The sequence below is a fragment of the Centruroides sculpturatus genome, unplaced genomic scaffold (genome assembly GCF_000671375.1).
Source record: "Centruroides sculpturatus isolate CEXI.00-Female unplaced genomic scaffold, Cexi_2.0 scaffold38, whole genome shotgun sequence".
Taxonomy (NCBI): domain Eukaryota; kingdom Metazoa; phylum Arthropoda; class Arachnida; order Scorpiones; family Buthidae; genus Centruroides; species Centruroides sculpturatus.
The window spans coordinates 438,122-459,608 of record NW_019384306.1 but is presented as its reverse complement, the minus strand read 5'-3'; the positions used below and the strand labels follow the sequence as shown (position 1 = coordinate 459,608).

At 29.7% G+C, this 21,487-nt stretch overlaps 1 protein-coding gene across 4 annotated transcripts; it reads right to left on the bottom strand.

The window, feature by feature from the left end:
• Nucleotides 1–164: 164 nt before the first annotated feature.
• LOC111619272 (potassium voltage-gated channel subfamily KQT member 5-like) lies at nucleotides 165–21,017 on the bottom strand. 4 transcript variants are annotated; one of them, XM_023360962.1, is made up of 11 exons: nucleotides 20,386–21,016; nucleotides 7,769–7,859; nucleotides 7,473–7,599; nucleotides 7,206–7,381; nucleotides 6,286–6,414; nucleotides 5,147–5,257; nucleotides 4,880–5,064; nucleotides 4,382–4,453; nucleotides 3,694–3,905; nucleotides 1,701–1,771; nucleotides 1,455–1,500 (listed from the first exon to the last, which is right to left on the bottom strand). In XM_023360962.1, the coding sequence occupies exons 1-10, from the start codon at nucleotides 20,685–20,687 to the stop codon at nucleotides 1,767–1,769; spliced, it is 1,410 nt and encodes a 469-aa protein (XP_023216730.1). In that variant the 5' UTR covers nucleotides 20,688–21,016; the 3' UTR covers nucleotides 1,455–1,500; nucleotides 1,701–1,766. The 4 variants fall into 4 exon arrangements, with proteins under 4 accessions (XP_023216748.1, XP_023216739.1, XP_023216730.1 ...); XM_023360980.1 differs by lacking the exons at nucleotides 1,701–1,771; nucleotides 3,694–3,905; nucleotides 4,382–4,453 and adding an exon at nucleotides 165–215 and having other exon boundaries at nucleotides 1,427–1,500; nucleotides 20,386–21,014; XM_023360971.1 differs by lacking the exons at nucleotides 3,694–3,905; nucleotides 4,382–4,453 and having other exon boundaries at nucleotides 1,444–1,500; nucleotides 1,701–1,766; nucleotides 20,386–21,014.
• Nucleotides 21,018–21,487: the final 470 nt, after the last annotated feature.

The following is a 21,487-nucleotide window of genomic DNA, read 5'->3' as shown; positions in this document are numbered from 1 at the left end:
AATCTGCGTAGATAAAAAAAATAAAATAGTTTTTAGATTAATATTACAAATATTAATCTAAAAACTTTAATAAAATTTAATTACAACCTGGATTGAACGTTCTTCACTCTGCTTAAAAGATCCACGTGTCCAGCTGAGTATTGTTCTATAACATCTTTGACGTCGTAAGGTTTTAAGGCCTCTTTGAATTTTCTTCTAGCCACAAAATATTTTATCTAAAATAATAAAAAAATAAATAAAAAAGATAGGTAGAACATATTACTTTTCTGTAGATAGAGGAAACCTTAATCTTCAGCAAAAGATTTGGAGTTATCGATAAGAAAACCTGTTACTGTAAATGGTAAAACAGATAGGAAAACAAAACCCTCGAACTGTGAGGATTTATTTTATAGAATTTCACCTTTAGATTTTTCCATTTGAAAGATTAAAATGATAGAAATCATACGAGTGCTATTTTGGAATCCCTTTCAATTTTTTAAAGAAATTTTCTCAACTTGTATAAAAATTGATTTCTCTTTTTGTACGTTTCAGCATTTACAAGGACTCTTTTTAAGTGCCAATCTTTTCTTTAGTTATTTACGAATCGAACTTATCCATTAAAGTTAATTTAAGGTTTCGATTTGGCCTTAGAATTCGGTTTAAAATTTCGAAATTTTTTTAGTTATTGCTGTTTTTTTTTTCAAATAGAACTTCTTGCTTAAATAAGACGAAATCATTTTCTGTTTCCTCCGGCTTGGATTTAAGGGATAAGGTAACGCAACACGTGGGCGATCTGCTAACAGAGATGATGGGAAGACTTTCTATAAGAAACTGGACCGTATTTAGATGTTAGACAAGAGGAGATGTGGAAAACTGCACCGTTTGTCAGGTGTGAACCCACGACCTAATTTTAGTGGTTTCGAAAGAGTTAAAAATATTTTAAATCTAGAAAAAAAATTAAGTAATAAATAAAATTGTAATAATTTAAAACACATTTATGAATGATTTCATTGAATTTTTATGGTTATGTTTGTATTTTTCTGCTTCAGTAGGCAATTCCATTATCCTTTACATCTTATTAATGAAATCAAAACAAAAGGATTATAAAGATAAAATTGCTGAATTAATAAATGAAAGAGAAGAGTAAAGCTAATTTATCTTTATTATTCATCATTATTATTGAATTTATAACTAAATATGTATTAATGATAAATTAAATAAGAGAAAGATTGAGCTTGATATGGAAACGAATTGTAAACATGTTTACGAAAACAAACCCATAGATAAGAAGAGAGGAGATTGAGATACCTCAGAAGTGAAGCAAGCATTTGATCAATGAATTATGGCCATTTTATCTTAAATTTTTACAATTTTCTATAGCCTCTGATAGTATATTTTTAATTTTATGTACAATAACGATATTTTTACTATAAAAAAAATAATCTACCTTTCTAAGTGCTCTTATAGCATTTTTATGTTGTTTTGTAAGTACTGTAAGATGTGGCTCTTCAGCTTCTTCATCTACAAATAAAAAAAACATGTAAAATTGAAAAAAAAATAACTTAGAGTTTTCTTAAACAGCAGCAATAAATATATTAATTGATCGTATATTGTTTGTTTAAAGCTAAACCATACCCACAACTAGAGATAAATTAGGTTAATATAATTTATTAATAATGTAAATTTTTCCATAAAAATCACCCACGAAAGTTATTTCTTACCAAAAGGTGGACTTTCTCTACGTGCTCTGAGAAAGAAACTGCTACAGAAACTGCCTCTCCTAGATCCTATTCTTGGACAAATAATGATTCCATTAGGTCATTCTAGAAAATTTCACAAACTTTCTACAACTATGTACTGGGATCAAATGGCATAAGACAGTCTGAGTTTGTACAAAGCAAAGCAGTGAAGCAAATGTAGTTTGGGTGGGAAAGACGGTAGTTGTTTTTCTATTATTTACACAAGAATAATGGGAAAATGTCTTTGGTATCGTGTGACTATTACAGTTTATATTTAAACAAACAAAATTTACTTTTTACATGAAAAAAAAATTAGTCACAACGTTCAAAGATATTTTCTCATTAATTTAAGAAATAAATAATTAGCATAGTGCTACAATATACATAAATCAAGTGCTTAAAGTGCATGTGCAGTGCATTCAAATTTGAAAAAATACTGCAAATGAAAAAAAAAAAACAAAAGCACAAAGCAAATATCCTGTAGGTCAGCCATTTACTCAGAGGTGCAGTGCTATACTACTTGTACCTAAAAAGTGCTTGAGAATCTTTAAACTAAATCTAAGATACATAAGTTAATTAATTTATTTAATTTTCTATGGGGACTAATCTAAATTTGAATAGAGTAAAATGCTTTAAAATTCTTTAAATGACAAGAAAAAAGGAGGATTTAAATTAAATAAAGTAAGAATTTACATTTGATTTATATACTTTTTTAAATTGTAATTAAAATTAATTTTTTATTAGTTTTATTTAATAATCCTATTGCTAATTATATTAAAATTTAATCGAATATTTCTAGATGAATTCTTTTTTTTTTCTTTTTAACTGGTTTTTTCCTATCTCCGCCTTAGTTCTTGTCCAACAATTAATTATAATATTATTCTTTTTAAACACGTGTTTTTCTATTTCCAACGTTTGAAGACAATTTATATTACAGAGAAGTAATATTTATTCTAGATATTAAATCAAATATAAACAATTACACACTTAAATGTTTCGGACCATAGGCTTTAAGCACTGCAAACCTGGTAATGCTTCGCCACAGGATTTATAGACGGGCGACAACGCAACGAAAGGTGGATGAGTGAATTCTTTCTGCAGCATGTTGCATAGACCCCATGGGGCAGCAGCCTCTTCCAGAAAACATTCTCAGGTAGCACCATGCAGAACATCACAGATATTGGAGAGGAAAGGATGACATGCGAGAAAAGGAAGAGAAAAGACAAACAACACTGGTCAATCATAACATGCAACAATAAATTAACATTTACTATACAAATAAATCACTATTAATATTATAAACACGAAATTATTAACAAACATCAAACAAGCACAAAACTTTCTCGAAGAGTTTGCAGTTTCCTAGCAGGAAGTTTTTATTTTACTTATTTTTTTTTAAATCTTCAAACTAGGGTTGTTGCTCTGAAATTCATAATAAAACAATATCATTTTATCCAGGAGCGTATCCAGGGGAGGATGCTTATAATGCCAATCCTTTTACTTTAAAATATAAATAAATATAATTTATATGGCATGACTTCAGTTAAGTAACTAAAAGTAATTTTAAGGTAATTAAAATAAGGTAATCAATCACACGACAGGGGAGAACGTGACTTGGACCCCTAACAGCACCCATAGTCTGAAAATACTGGATACGCCACTGATATTATCTATGAAATTGACTCGCGAAGTCTTGTTATTGAATGATATTGCACATGATTTTTTTTTTCAAAAATTTAATACTTATTTTTTAAATAAAAAAGAAAGTTGAAAAAGTTTCCTCCTCTAAAATGTTTTAAAGCGTCGTAGGAGCCATAAACATCGAGAGAAAAATCAATACCGAGTCGTTTATGTTAATATTATTCCTGACATCAGTTTGTTTCTTCTGTTTTGATCAAAGCACCGCATTCCATATGCTTAACGTAAGGTTTTTTGACCTCAAACTGTCGATAGAAAGCAAAAAATTGATATCTACCATCCGAGTTGCGCTTGGAAGCATCAGAGACATCTTTGGACACGCTGTCTTCGCTGTAGCTAGCTGGGATACGGGAACCCAGGTTGTCTGTGGAAGAATTGGAATCACCGAACCGACTTCTGGGCATGGGGGAATGTGTATGAGTTGCCATAGGTTGCTTGTGTCTCCTAATGGTGGATAGGCGACTGACGAAGGAAGTATTGTGCTTGAAACTGGAACAGAATGAGATTCGGTCATCCAATCGAATTCGATTAAACAACATCATTCATTCTTATCTCTAGTAGAAAATGGATTAGAGATAAAGAAAAAGAATGAGAAAATAAAGAAAGATGTGCAGAAAGGCTTATGTTATTGTAGGATTGCTTATAAATTCTCCATTCTATCTTTTCCTAATTAATCAATTAAGAAAAGAGAATTTCTTTTATAAAAAATTTTAAATAATTGTATCCCTTTCTATACATTTTCCTGTGATATATTTTTTGATAAACAAATAAATTTGACGAAGCTACTTTTAATGTATACAAAAGAAAATCCTTGCTCAATAAAATTAACGAAATGGTAAAATAAAATTTGAATATTTTTTCCAAGAGGGAATAATTTGGAATTCTCCTTTTTAAACTTTAAGCCCAACATAAGTAATTGGATTTGTTTGTATTTTCCAATAAGTAGTTACCTTTCTGATACTTACAGACTTCCCCCTCCGGGTGGTAGATCCAGCCTATCTCTGCGTTTAGTGCTTGTAAAGGAAGAAGTCGTATAACTGGAAAAACAGTGCAAAGATGCTGAAGGATAACAGTGCAATTTGTTTTCTCCGTTCAATCGTTCCTCGTGAAAAAATAAACATCTTTCTTATTTTATTACGCCAAGGAAGGATGGAACGAAGATTTAAAAGTGAGAATAAAGTAGGAAAGAAAATAAAGCATTAGGATCAGAAAACAAGACAGAGTTATGCTGCTCATTTTTTTTTCAAATCTTTTCATTTAAATAAAGGTAATTTAACATATGGAATGACTTACACATCACCAATAAAAGGGTTCATGATCAAGTTTCTTACTTGTCTTTATTACTTTAAATCAAGCTTATTGTTTAATATTTATCATCGTCTTACCTTTCTGATTAATTATATATTTTAAAAAAATTATTTTCTACTTATTTTTCATATAAAAAAATAACTAAATAAACTTACGCGGGTGGACTTGGAAGGGGTAACTGATGAATTTTCCATGTAGCTACTGACATGGAATTTTCATCGGCTGCATAACACCTCCATAAGCATTGAATTAGAGTTGCTGCCGGAACCCTTCGCCTAATCATATGCTTCTGACGTTGCTGCTGCTGCACTTTTAGTGCAAAACCCGATCCCAATATTCCCTACACGTTTAAAAGACGTTTAAAATTTATTTAACGAGACATGATTTGTAAAAATTTTCTACTTTTTTCTTTCTTTACTTACGGCTGGCAGAGCGAAGAAAGATATGCCCAAAAGGGCACAAAAGGCAGCTATTAATTTACCAGGCCACGTGATGGGTACGGTATCACCGTACCCGACAGTACAGAGTGTAATCTGAAAAATAATCATGAAAAAATATTAGTGTGCTTTAAAAAATCATCGGAAAATCTTGAATTTTCAATATATTTTGCGAATAAATAAGAAAAATATCAGAGAACAAGGTAATTATATGTTTTTATAAGAGTTCATTAGTGAATAATTGGTAAAAATATCGACTGATTTAATATAATTAAGCAGATCTTATTCCTGTAACAAAGTTAAGATATAATTATGAAATTCTATATTTGAAAAAAATAATATTTGGAATTACTTTTAGAACTGAATTAATCATAGAAAATTTTAATTTTGTAAAAAACAGGAAGAGATTGAATTAATGGGATAAGGAAATGCAACACATGGACGATTTACCAAGGGGTTATCTCCTCTCGAGAGGATTTTCTATGGGAAACTAGCCCCTATGTAGGAGTTAGACACGTGAAGAAAACCTAGAAAACTGTACATGGTGAGACACTAAATGCTAGTGGTTTAAGGACGGTAGGTTCAGTACTTAGGGTGATAGGGTAGCAGCGGTATTGAAGTGGTACTGTACCTTCAGTGATTTTATCCACACACTACTGGTAGACAAAAGGAAAGGGAAGAAATACACAAAAATAAAAGATATGAACAAATCATGACGTTTAGAAAGAAATTAAATATTTTGAGTATAAAATTAAAAGATTTTAACAAAAAAAGAGATAGTAAAAGTTTTAATCGCACGGATAAACAGAAAAAAATAAAAAAAAAAAAAAACAGAATTATTTAAAACTTAAAGATGAAACAATGTTTCAAAGAATATATAAATAATCATACGAAAGAAATTTTCCGTTTGGTTTGTACTGAATAAAATAAACATTTTTCAGAGATTAAAAGCAAGACATGTCAACTACAATCGGTGCTATACAATAAACATATCTTTCCTACCTTCAAGTCATGTTTTAAATTTCTTATCGTGCATTTAAAAATGAATAATTTAATTTTAAAATTTAAAATTAAAAAAAATATATATATTTTTTTTCAATTTAAAACTTTTAAAACAGACTTACCACACCCCACCATAATGCATCGGCAAAATTTTTATATTTGGAATTTTCTGCATCTTTTTCGGCAAGAAAAACTAAAAATGACGAAAAAATCAATCCCAGGAAGCCAATATAAAGCGTAGTAATTAGTTCCTGTAAGTAAATATTTGTTTTTAATTCGTAACACTAAAATAAATAAATAAAATGTTAATAATACTTTTATACATACTTAAATAAAATTTTTATTTAGAAATAAAATAAAGAAAATAGATTTATTTATAGATTTATTTACTTTTATTTTTTGTTTTCCTTGCACTTTTGGTCCTTAAATAGACACCTTACTTAATTGTTTGTGAAGTTAGATAAAGAGAACAAAAGCATACAGCATAAGAAATGTACAGATAAAATGTGATTTTGTATTAATTTGTGTTAAATAACAAATGATTTGTGTATTTTTGCTCGTGAAAAACATATTTTTATTTTATTTACAGAAAAATATACTTCAAAATCAAAGTTATACTCAGAAAATGTATCAGGATTCTTTAGAACTTGTATGGGATCCGGGGTAGAGCGGGCCCCTTTTGCATTTGCCTTTTTATTTTTCTTTGTTTTGAACGAATAAGATACTAGAATGTTACATTATTAATAACAATATATAGTTACATAGTCTTAAACAATTTAATTTATTGTTAGTAAAAATAATATTAATTTATAGAAGTAGTCTCTCAGTAAGTTTCTCCAGCCGGGAAAAAAATCCCCAGCACCCCTTTTCGGCGGCCGTAAAGAGAGTTCATTCAAATTGATTTCGAACCTATGTTCGACGGACATTTTTTTCTTGTTAAGCGATCGACGAAGAACAAAAGATGATGAAAATTGTTCTAATCTATAAGATAATCGCTGCACATTACAATTTAAGCGGTAAATGATGCAATAAATCACATTACCTGCCTATGGGCATAAACTACGGAACCTAGCAACTTCCATGTTCCTCCTCGTCTGTCCATTCTCACCATCCTTAGAATCTGGAAGAACCTTAAGCCACGTAAAGCCGAAGCAGCGAACACTTGGCCACTACTCCCGACGGCCAAGACAATAATCGATGCGATAATCACAATTATATCTGAAATTCAATAATATTAATAAAGATAGAATTAGTAACGTGTAATAGTTTTATCCTTATCAAATGTTATTTAATCATTAATTATATTTACCTATGATACAGAAGGGGCTATGAAGGAATCTTAAACGTCCTATCCAACCTTGATAACGAGATCGACAACCAGCCGACCAAAGGCGTAGGAAAAATTCTAATGTGAACCACACTACCATAAGTATTTCCTGAAGATAGAATATTTAGAATGATTCTCTAACATTCAATAACTTGATAAATACTTCACTACGCAGATTATTTTTTTGTACTTCAAACATATTTACACGGTGCAAATGTAATAATACCTTCGACAATGATTTTCATTGCGATTTTCATATAAAACGTTCATTAACTTACCATTCTCAATAAGATATCACTAGAGATCTGTTCGTATTCGCTTATTGTAGAAAATACACTGAGCACAAGACAAAAGAAAACCATACAAAACCTGTAGAAGAGAGAAAACCTTTTAATTCTTATTAATAAAAGCTCACATAACTCAGATTTTTTAAAATAAATAATTGTTTTAAGCTAAATTATATTAAAATTCTGCTTTTAATCGTTAATTTAATTTTCTTTCTTCACCAATAGCCCAGTTAATGAGTTAAAGTGTAATAAAATTTTTAAAAAGTTACATGATATTATCAGTTTTAACTCTATTTCAGAGTATATTTTTATGATCGCTTTACAAAATAATACAAGTTACTATTAATCTCTTAACTAAAATTTTACAACATTCTATTTATATCAAAAATAATACAATTTAAACGTATTAAAGCAGGTTACGAGAGAATTTTAGGAAGTTACGTGTAGTTTAAGGATAAAAGACTGAAGCTAATTCCATTACAATAGTCATAAGCTCCTAATTACAGGGTAGATAAGAGGTATTATGAATCATAATACCAACTGCAAGCAGCTCTCCAAGATATCAACAATCTAAATATACCGATTTTCTCTTCCTTGTTATTTAACATAGAATGTAAATAGCGGAATTCTCTTCTCTGTCATATGCAGTTATATATAGTAGCGTAACAAGGGAGAAGTTTCCTTTGTAAATAAATGAAGAAAAGTTAAATAAGTACAAGAAAACGATTAGAATATAAGAGATGCACTTATATGCATGTGTATAGAATATCTAACACTTTACTCTTCTTCCACAGCATTAGTTGATGAAGAGCAAGCCAGTGGCTGCATCCACTAACGCTGTGCAAAGTTGAAAAATTCATTTTAATTTATGTTAAAAAAATTAATTTAATCTAAAACTTAATTTATTAGGCATTTTATCAAAGTAACAAAACGAATATAAACTTTAAGTAATTATTTTGTAATGAAAAAAAAAAGGAAAATTGCAGAGATTTAGTTTTGATATTGAACTAAATTTTAATTTAAAATAAATGCAAATTTTACTTCAAAGAATTAATACTTTAATTCTTTATAACAAAGAAGAAGAAAGCATAACATTAAAATCTTATAATAAAGCTAAAATTCATTATTTTTTAAGAAAAATATTTATTAAAATGATGTAGTAATGTTCTTTTTTTCTGTATTTAAATAAAGCTTCGATAAGATAAAGAAAATAATCAATCAAAACTTTATCTTGTGTGCATTTTAGCTTAATTTATTTGATGTGGTGCCGATAAAAACAGAAATAATAAATCAGTTTTAAGTCATTTCAAAACGTATATTTGTAAAAAAAATTATATTAATTATTCATTTTCCATGTCAAATTGCAATATAAAGATTATTATTCTTATTGAAACATTGAAGAATTACCTTAATTGAAAATTTTAAAAGAATTAAAACTTGGAATTAATGGATATTAACATAAACAAAAATTATTTCCGGGAAGAATAATAATCAAATTTTTGCGATTTTCTGTACTAATTATTAAATTTAATAAATTTGGAATTCATAAGTACATCTTAATTGAAGTGATGTTTGCTTAAGTGTTATTTACATTCAATTATATTTTAAAAGTTCATTTATAACGTTATTATTAATTATTTTTAAATTATAAATTAAATTAAATTATGTGATTTATAACTTAAGTAAACTAGGAAGTCCATTATGCCCACAAGTTTGGACTATTGTTTTGACCAATTCCATACCTACAGTCCAGACGGTAATCTAAACTATGGGTATGGAATTGGTCAAAATAATAGTCCAAACTTAATGAGATCCCCTATTTGTATATTATTTAACTCTCCTCAACAAGAGGGTCTTTTTAATCTGTTAGTCGTGGATTCGGCATGGGGTCAGATCGCCTCCGAAAATTTATGGTGTTACTCGCTTGGATTCGATCCCGGATGCTCTTTAATCCTCTCGATCATCAGATTGTCGTGTTCTTTTAATTTATATATTTGTAGGCATGAGGCAACGCAACGCATGGATGATCTATCAAGGGGGCATCCTAGAAGGATTTTCTTGATAAACTGATCCCTATTTGGGTGTTATGCAGGCGAGGAAAAATCCGGAAAACTTTACGTGAAAAACCCGTCAGGACGTCAATTTATATTTGATATATTTATAATTATCTTATGTTATTGTATGTACTGTAATATTTTATATCTTCGAATCCTCACCATTTATCGCTTCGTCGCAACAATATCGTTTCTATCCTGAAAGACATTTCATATATCAAATAATTCATCTATACGAATACCAAATTACACTTTATTCATATGAAATTGTTCTTAGTTCACTAACTTTTGTGAATACGTCGACACACTTCAAATCTAAATAAAGATTATTTGAATGGCAGAAATATATATTTTTATAACAAACAATACACTCTGAGTTGCAATTTCATTGCATTTCGTACTCTATTTCAGTTCATGTATTGTATAAATTTTTATTTCCTATCGAATTTTTCTCCTGTTGACATTTCTAGATAACTTTATTTGTCATTCGGCTTGCAATATTTTTTGAATCTGATAGATGTTTTTTTTTCTTTCTTTCTACACTAGAAGAACTTTCCTATTATAGATTTTACGAAGATAAAACAAATTATCGTTTGTTTATGTTTAGTCTTTTGTTATTACGCTAATAAATAAAGAAAAATTGTTTTGAAAATTTCTTTTTCCAATGTTTACAAGTAAATTACAGTCACTTTGTATCGTCGTGTTAGCATGTAAGGAATGTAATTCTTATATTTCAGCGTGACAATTACACACGGAATATTACGAAATTCTAAATTTAATTTACAAATTACAACATTATAATCAAATGAATCGTGTTGAAATAAAAAATTTCAACATTACAAATCTCAACGCACAAACAAATCAGTTAATTTAATTCGTAATTAAATGCAAAAGTTTATTATTATTGTTATTATTATTATGGGAAAATATTTAAATTATTTAAAATTATTTTCACATTACCTGATTTGATTTTAAGTAGTTATATAAGTAAATATTTTAAAAAATTACTTAGAAATAAGCAAGCAATTTAAAATTTTTAATGTATTTTCACTTTTTTTTGAGATGTAATTACAGAATTTTATAATTTAAAATGCCGTGATTGTACTTAATTTCATATCGAGTGTGTCATGAAATCTAGTTTCATGCTGCTAAATGTTATATGAAGATTTTGAAGGAAAGCATCAGCAAAAGGAGGATTCTTAAACCAGAACATGATACATGTAAACAAGTCTGACAGTGGCTTTCTTTGTAGCTGACAATATTTGAATTGAATTTCAAAAAACCAAACCCGTATGAGAATATTGCACCTTTTGTTGATAACTGATACTTTCTCGCAAGGTAAAAGGAGCACTTCACGGATTTCATGACGAATTTTTGTTTGTATACAACAATGTGACACGTGGGCAATCCTCCCGGGAGGATTTTCTATGGTAAGGTAAACTGGCCCCTATTTAGATGTTACCAACGTGAAGAAAACCCGGAAAACTCCACGTGGTCAGTCTGTTGGCGAGGCGCGAACGAAGTGGTCAGTATTCAGTGGTGTTATTCACTCGGCCACTGGTGGACTAATTTCATAACACACGCTGTATATAAAACAAAGCAAAAATCATTTCATTGCTCCACAATAAAATGTAAAAATTTGTGTTTCATAGCTTGATAATATATAAATGGTGTTTATTTTACTTAAATCTGTAATGTTCTTGATTTACATTAATATAAAATAAAAACATTTCCTAATGATTTACTTCTCAGTCAATTTCTCTTTGTTTCAACATAGAATTGTACTTGAAGAAATGACACAGAGTAAAAGAAAATTTACATATAATTAACTAACGATGAATAAAACAATTTTTAAAAATCTAGCAACGAGTTGCATAACTTTCCCGGTTTTTATGAAATTTTATTTTAAAAATAACATTTGTATTACTAATCAAAATAAATAAATAAATTGTATGTGGCGTCATCTATTATGATATTTTGTTATAAAAATTTTATATATTTTTAATTGTTATAAAATAGCAAAAGACTTAATTTTGAGAGTGGAGATGAGTTTTATAAAACACATGAAAAATTTTTGCCAACACAATGCTAACAATGAGTAAAATCTTCATTAAGTCTGACCCTCACGAAATATATCACGTGACCACCCGCTATCTCCTCATCCCCTTGACCTTTTACAACCAAAATTTAATAGTGTCAATGCCCTTATATACGAGCTAACGTACCAAATTTCGTTGCCGTCTTTTTTTACTTTTTTTTGGTTCAGGAGGTCACAAAACGTGGAGATTTGCAAAACACTCGGAGTGTCAAATTTGACACGATTCCATTACTTTCCCTTGTTATATATACATAATAGCCGGGAAAGTAAAATTAAATAAAAATCACTGTTTTAATAAATTATAAGATTAAATTTATATAAGCAAAAGAACAATAAAATTGCCTGAACGGTTAAAAAAAAAACTATTTTTGTCATCTGTCACTTTTTTTATCCTGCTAGTAGCTGAGTGGATAAAACCAATGAACTAGTGGTAAACACTAGTAATTGGTTGCGGGTTCGCGCCTCACCAACAGGCAAGCCACGTAGAGTTTTCCGGGTTTTCCTCGTATGTTTAACATCTAAACAGGAGCCACTTTTCCCTAGAAAAGTCCTCCCGGTTGGCATATCGCCCATGTGTTGCGTTGCCACAACCCATCAAGCCAATCAATTTTTCTTCATTCTCCATCAAACTAGAATATTTGATTTAGTTTCTTTTTCCTGACAGAAGCATTTTCGTAATCTTTTAAACTAATTTAGAAACTAGACATTTTAATTTATTAACTAAACGCTTTTATTTAACTTACTTTGTATCACGTCCTCAAACCTAGCAACTCAAATTTCATCCACTATAAATTAAAGTATAAAGCTAAAACTTTAAGGACATATCTAAATCGGATGACAATACAATTTAAGTGTTTTGAGGGGTGGCCCTACGCTATCCTTTCCATTTCCAAAACCCGATAAACATAATTAAATGTGAAATTTAATCGTGTATGTGTGTAAATGCATTGTAGTGATGTATATGGTGGGGATGGAGTAAATATATTTTTTTTCGGTTACTTTTTGGCAGATTTTTTAAACAGAATCACTCCGTTTCGAAGATTTTTTTTTTCGTTTAGGCAGGCTTCCGTTTTATTCAGGTTCTGTTTTAGACAGGTTTTACTTATCTACGTAGGTTCATGATCTGGGATTGCCTCGGAGGTTCTCGTCTATAGTAACTGTTTGGTCTCATCGCTCAATAAAGATTTAATAAACATGTCATCCACAGGAAGAAGAAGATTCCACCATTTGTAAACATTCTGATAACTTATATAGCGGCATTAATTACAACTTACGTTTTCATTCAATTAAGAAATTAAGAATACTTGTAATTAATTGGGTGAGATTCCTAAATTAAAAGAAAAATTATGCGTTTATATGTATTCCTATATCAGAAATCTGACTTAATACTGAAGTGTTACGTCACAGACGGTATGACCCTTGCTAGACATCATACGTCATCACCGACGTCACGAAATACTTATTATTTTTCCGATGACGTTATTAGCGATGATAGGGTTATTTATAACGTCAAATATATTATTAGAAACTGAAGTTCCATATAAAAGACATATTCATCTGCCATATTTACTTCTTCTTCTAAACCATTAATATAGTAATATTTTATAGATTAATTATCAGTAATGAAAGTAAGTTATTTATATTTTAATTTGTATGAAAAATATCAATAATTAACAGTATTTTAATTTTAAAAACTTCATAAATTAATTTGAAATCCAAACAAACAGCTGCAGTTTATAATTATAAATATGTAAGTACGCACAGTAAATAACCTAAATATGACGATATATTTGTTAACTTTATTCGGATTCCTAGAAACTGTTGTAGTAGGGATTGGATTAAATGGAATACCGCAACATAGCAAGTGGGCGATCAGCCAACGTGGGCCTCACGAGTGAACTTTCTATGAAAAACTTACCCCTGTTTAAAGTGAATAACTCCACCCACGGTGTGGCGTGAACCCACGATCAACGTTCAGGTTTAGGCCGGATGGACAAACTGGGAATTCGGGATCGAATCAGGACGGGTAAAAAAACCCAAGAATATTTCGGAAATGGTCCGTCTGGATACGTCGGGCCCCGTTCTTCATCACTCGGCCGTCCCATTATGGGCTTGGCCGAACCCCATTACGGATTCGGCCAAGCCCATAATGGGTTAATGGTTTGCTAAAAAGAGGCATAAAGGGTTAAAAAAGACAGAAAACGGACGAACGAGGGACGATCAAAACTCCCCAGGATTTTTCGGGGTGGTTGAGTCCCGTCCCTTACCACTCTATCACCCTATTGTGAGCCTTGCCGAACCCCCGACAGGCTCGATAAAACGCAGAAAGGCAAGAAGAACAGAAAGATTCTACAGGGCAGAAAGAGTCTAAGAAAAAAATCTTTGTTTTTTTCGGTTCATCAGACTAATCTTTACATTATTCAAGTGACGAATTTGATTTTGCGCACAGCTGTTCTTCGATTATCGAAAATCAAACAACTTGTTTCTCCAAGAAAAACAGAGACAGAAAGGACGATTATTTCCACTTTTATTTGTTTTCAGAAAATTGTGTTCGAGTAAATAACTCATCATCATCTTTAAATAATACCTTTTGCAACTGTTCATTTTACTAAATAAAAGATCCCTTTTTTTTAATATTAAATTTATTCTTATTGTAATTTTTATAGCGAAAAATATTGAAAATCTATTCGATAAACCTTCTGCAACTATACATTAAATGAAGAAAAATATGTAACGCGGAGGGTAGATTTATTGACATTAAACAAAATCCATCACATTTTACAACACGAATTTATTCGAAGATAATTTACGCGATTTAATTACAATTAATTATAAAATTATCTACGTACGTTCTCTATAATGAAGCTATTTAAAATTATAAACTGTCGATAAGTAAAATCTCCTCTTACTTAAAATTTGTACAGTCATTAATTATAATTAGACAAATTTGCTCTTAAACTTATTAAATATTTGTATCGTGAAAAGTACTTCGGGGCATCGATATAAGCTCCCTTATTCAAAAATTAAATAAATAAATATTGTAGAACGTTCAACAACGACCACTTTTTCAGGAACGTATTTTTTCTCTGAACAAAAATGCATACAAAATAACCTCCAAACAAACGACTCTATCTAAGCAGCGGTCATTTTTTCAACAACTTCTTTCTAATAGAAAATGCATACAAAACAACCTCCGAACAATGGCCATTTTTTTGTTCCCATAATGACCGTTGTTCAGAGGTTTCACTGTAAAATAAAAACAAGACAATTATATGTATTGCCATGTTTTTCAGCAAAGAAAACAATGGTTTAAAATCGTCTCTAGTAAACATGTGTCCTTTTTAAACAAAATAGAATTTAATTCTAATTTTAATTTACTTAACTATAATTCTTTATAAATAAAAATATATTAAAAAAGTAATTTTTTTACATTTTATTCTAATTTTTTTTAATGTAATCATCATAAAGATTCTTGCTGTTTATCGAAATTATGTATTAAATCATTATAATTATTACACTAGAATAAAAGTTATGTGTAATGATTACAGCTATATCTGAGATCTTTCAACCTCCGAGGGATTGTCATCCCTTAGAGGTTCATACAATCTTCCAATTGGCAAAAGGAGGTCAAACTGTGATGTAATACGTAGAGAATTTTTCAAAAAAAAAATTCTAAATTAGTCGTATTAACGTGTCTTGTAGTTAATATTGGAATTTTAAGAATCTGTTTATTTAAACAGTGGATGCCTTTCATCAATCATTCAAAGTTCATGCTAGTTGTCGTCGCCTTCGACTATTTTCAAACCAGTGACTATATATAATCTCGGGAAATTATTTATTATAGTTATAGTGATACAATATGACGTAATAATACTAACATATTTATTTATCTTCTGATATAATTATGCTACAGTATATATTACACGTGAAATCTTCGCACTAATCAGTATGAGATCGATAACAAACCAATTCTTCACCATTTTTTGTTTCCCGTATTTCGCTTCTGTCTTATTTTAGTTTCCATGGTAACTTACGAAAGTACAACACTCTTTACAGAATAAAAATACTTATTGATCCGAAGTTTGTATATTTTATGCCGGTTGTACTTAAGTTAAAGATTCTTATTCTATTTGAAAAATCTATAAAATAATTTACTCATATTATAAAATTTTATGTATATATGTTTATAAATATTCTTCTTTTATTTTTTACTTCACAGTATAAAGTAAATTCATTATATACTCTAGCGTAGGCCTACTTTTAAATCGCTCATCCTCTTTTAATATGCGAAAGATTATAGTGTTACCCAGTGCAGGATTTAATCTTTTTGTGGCCTTAAGCTGTAATATACAAGGTATATCAGGCTCTTCTCCTCTACCAAATAATGATACATGTGAAAATGTGAGGCCCTAAGCCCCTCTTGACGGCAGGGAATCGCGATTTGAAGACTACTAGCGTTATATATATATAGACAAGCGTGCTTCAAATTGCCTTAATCACTGTTTAACTTGTTCTGATAGAAGCGTAACATATACAAGCAATAATTATTCTTCTTCGTGTCGTTAACGATCGAAGCATTATCGAACAACCACACAAATTATTCCCCCCGAAAAGTAGTATTAAAGTGATTTACTCTCTAAATAAACATTTCGTTGTATATTATTAATGGATATTTAAAAAAGAATGATATTACGAAAGTCTAAAATAACCTTGACGATAAATTTCTAGCATGGAATCGCAGAGCATCATCAGTATTACTCATGTAGTTGGGTCGATAACGTAATGTGTGGGGAGCAATAAAGAAAGTGCTTGCTAATATCTAAGTCACTATTACCTCTGACTTAATAAGCAAAATAGAACTACATTTTAAACATTGCGATTTGTGCGATGAAGATAATTTATCTCACTGATAGGTGTTTATAAATGTTACCAATTTCAAGTAGTTTGTGCACGTAGAGGTTTAAAAATCTTTATAATACGTCGTACCTTGATATAACGCCAACGTCAGCGTTAATTTAAACCGAATGAGGCGCTAAACTGAAGGCCCAGAATACCAACAAGTTTGAAAATCACGTGATTTGGCGATAACAATGACCCTTTGCAAAAAGGATCATTGTTATCACTAAAGGTAACATCGTACATTTATTAGCCTAATTGATACAGGATGAAGCATTATCTATTTAATATTCAAAGGAAACGTGGCGCTATATAGGAAGGTTTTACATCGAGGTTTGACTGTACAAAATAAACTATATAAACAATTATTTAACACGTTTGTATTTCAGCTTTTTATCGATTGGATTTAATATTCAAACATGTCAGTTTTTAACATAATAAATCTGATAACCGGAAATTAAAGTTTATACTCCGGTTGAAAGCATTAGAATGTACTGTACAATTAATTACTATAAATATTAACTAATTAAGAGTCCGAATGTCCATATTCCGATAATGATCACCGTAACAATGTGGAACAACGATGAAGAGTAACACGAACACATAATGAATAGTAGCTTATACTGTATTCTGTTTTAATTAATTTAGAATAAACTAATGTATCTATAAATTTTCAAGTTTATAAATGTTTATTTCCTATATAAACGTGGAAATTTTGTATTCTCTATTAATTAGATAAAAAAAAAGGTGCTATTTATAATAACCGGAAATAGCATATTTCAATAGACACCTGGGATAAACATAGTTATTTTTATCGCAGGTGCGAGTTATACATCCGTTTACCTGACTTTTACGGAGTGAAAGTAAGCACCAGAGAATATTATTCTCTCGATAGAAAAGTTTATAAGGAAAATTTATCATTTTTTAAAGTAAAAGTCCACATTAAAGGTATATAAATGTATAGAGAAAAATAATTTGTGTCTCCAGTATTCTCTTTAATGTATTTCTTCCTGGAATGATGTGAAAAGAAGCAATGGATACGAGTTACCCTGAAGCTATCCGAAGACAATGTCTTGCCTCTGTATAGTCGTCTAGAACATTAATAACAAGAGATAAGGACACAATTCTTAACTGCTTTATCCATTTTACCACTAAACGGAAGCTATTTGAAAAGTTACTTAGGCTTATTCCTCTAGAAAATTTTTAAAAATAATAATAATAATAATAAATTTAAAGTATTTAATGATTAAAATACATTAATTTAACTTTAATTATTTAATAAAAATTTGATTATATTCAAGAGAGATTTTTTAAATAAGTTAATTGAAGAATTCCGAAAGCAATATAAAATCATTAATTTTAATTTTATGCAAAAATAATACTTTTTAAAATTTTTAAACGAAAGAATTCAAAGATTTTTATATAATTCCATGCTTTTTTTCTACGGGTAGAATTCCTAAATAAATTAAAAATATATAATTAGTTGTTGGTATGCGTAGATCTATATTTGTTGAAAGTTATTATTAGTACGATTGAATGTTATATCTAATTAAAGTTATTTTTTGTGGCTGTGGCGTGTGGGAGTTAATGCCACAATTCAGATTAATGCAGTTTAATCAAATATCCTACTTGAGTTACAATGTAAATCACAATGTCACCAAGACAAATTACTTTCTTCGTGTCCTAGCAACAAGAATTAGGACAGTAGTTTAGGATTAAAGAATTACAGTATATATCATATTTATTCTTTGTAATTTCTATTGAAAATCTCGTAAAAACAATCATTAAAACTTAGAGAAGAAGAGTTAAGAAGCATCAAAACATGGATACAACTTAAAGAGATATTCACTCTTTCTCTAATATAAACGTAACTTTATATAAAACTTCAGAATTACAAATTAAATTTTAAATGTAAGGTTTTTTTAAAACAATATTATTATATATTTATATATAATTTAATTACGTTATTTTAGTAAATAGATTTAAGAATAACAATAAAAAATTTCCACTTCATTATTCGTGAACTGAATAATATTATAACAGAATTTTTTTCTGATAAAGATCAAGTTTCGTTATTATTTTAGTATAGAAAATGCTAAATAAATTAAGAATGGAAAAATTAGAATGTAAGCTTTCTAACATTTTGACATCTGAAGACAAGAAAAAGATGGAGAAGCACTTAATCTGTCAGATCTACTTTGCTAGTGAACATTAAAGCTCTGGTTATCACAAAACCAATAGCTATTAATGTCTCCAGTCAATCAGGCACCATGTATTTGTTCACCCACTGGTTTGTGAGCTCTTTTAGCTACTAGTTTATTATTGTTATAATCAAAAAATTATAGCAATATTCCCGATAAAAGTTCTTACACTTCACGAGTCTCTTATCTACAACAAGTTGAAATTTCATCTTATTTTTATTCCATTCACTCCTTAAAAAAAAAAACAAAATGTGTAATTTAGTAAAAATCATAATTTTCTCGTATTGGAATGTATGACTTCGTTGAAATTAAACTCACGTTCGAAACGTAATCAAGCGCAGATCTTAATCAGAAACTGCATGCAAATTTTCAATATGGAGTTAATATTATATTATTTGAATTACTGATGCTTGAATTAAAAGAAAAAATTAAATTTTAAAAATAAGGATTATTCTTTTTATTGTTTCAAAAATTCGTGTAAAATTTTTTAAATATATAAAATTATTGAAAATAAAGAAAAAAATAGATCAACTAGTACGAAAAAATTCGAATATAATAAGAGTAATAATGGGGAAATCTGATTAAACAACTCAAAACCATGCCAGATGTTTTTAATGTTTCTTTGATGTAACAACGTTTCGTGACTGTCAAAAAACTCTTATAAAAAATGAAATTACCTTTTCAACAAATAATTTGATTTTAGAATAAGAAAATTAAAAACATTTACGTAATATTCGAATAAAATTTAAATCACTAAATCCAATAATCTAACTCGAAAAGTTAATCCAAAGATTAAGAAAAATTGTAAACTTTTCTTTAAATTTATAGCAAATGAATTTTATTTTATAGAGCTATTATTTAATTATTCGAATTTTTTATAGCGTTAACGAGTAATTCCATTATAAGGGACATCTCATCCGGTTTTATCCACTTAATGAATCCTTAAGGAAGCGCGTCACACCTTGCTTTTCCACGCGCAACAACTTCCCCCCCCCAAATTTAGCGCATTAATTAAACAGATTTTTTTCTTTTCAGTTATTCGAAATTAATGTCACATTTTCTCTTTAATTTAGATTTAAAGACGGTAAAAAAGATAGTAAGTAGCAATACGAAAACAATTAAAAAGACGTCACAATAATCATCTTCACTAAGTACTTTTACAACCCACAACTTTGACCATAAACTGCACAAGAAAACACATTATGCAAGTTTAATTGCTTTCTATCATTTGTAAGTGTGCGAAAGTAAACTTTTTAGTTAAACTAATTTTATTTTGTGGGTTACAGCTATAATGTAAAGCGCGTTATGTCAAATTTAACGAATGGAGATTATATTTAAAAAAAAAAAAAGAAAACTCACACCATGATATGATACAAGACAGTTCTCCAGCCTCGTGGTCTTTCCAAAAAGTTATATATTCTCAACTGAAATTTTCTATATCTAGGGTCGCGTGGCCTGTGTCTGCACGTGATGGGTCGACCCAAAAGACTCATTCGCGGCTGATGAAATCTTTGTTTGCCATCTTCTAGTTCGTGTAATTCCACCGAAACGTTCAATTCTCCACAATTGCTACTACTGCTACCATCCCATTTTTTGTTTAATTCGGGGCTGGCCGACTGTCGACCGAGCAGCGTGTATAGCCATTTGCCTGGCGATGACATCTTGTTCTAAATACTCCCTATCACCTTTGGGAAATGTTCCAAAAACCACCGTCATAGTTCTCATGCACGCTCTCTCTCTATCATCTGGTTTCCTCTTCCACTGGCTGCTGACGTCACCCGTTTCTCTCCACCAATTGCTTTCGATCCAGACGGAGCACAATGCTCAGGTTCGCATCAAAATTTATTTGGCAATTAGAATTTTCACTTGGCTTTTTAAATATTCAATTATGAAAAAGGATTCTTCCGATCGGCAATTTCTTTAATTATATCTTTAAATTTATAATTAAGCTTGTTTTTATTAAATTTGCATTATTTAAAGCTTATAATAAGCTGATTCTTTAAATTCAATCGAGGATTTGAGAAGTATTTTCACGAATTTTTCTATCCGCTTATTTCTTTTAAATGTCTCTCTTCTCGTATTCTATTTACGTTTATTCTATAAATTTAAATGTGTTGCTTAAACGATGATATCATCTTTTAAAATTAGATAAGATTACGTGAGATGAAAGAGGAGGTTATGTAGACAGCAAGTTTCTGAAAGATTTTCTATCTCAGATTGCTGGATGTTCGTCTTTCCCTCAATACAAAAATCGATGGCACAAAGTTGGAGATGTGCTTCAACAGATTACAAACTTTTTCAGTTGTTTCTTTAAAATTATAAAAGCTTTTATAAAGTAAAATGCAACGATTCGGTTAGGAAACTTAAATAAAATTATATTCTTTAACGAAGGTGACCGCCAGTGACAGGGCATTCTTTAACGAAGGCGACCGCCAGTGACAGGGCTTAAAACCACTCAACA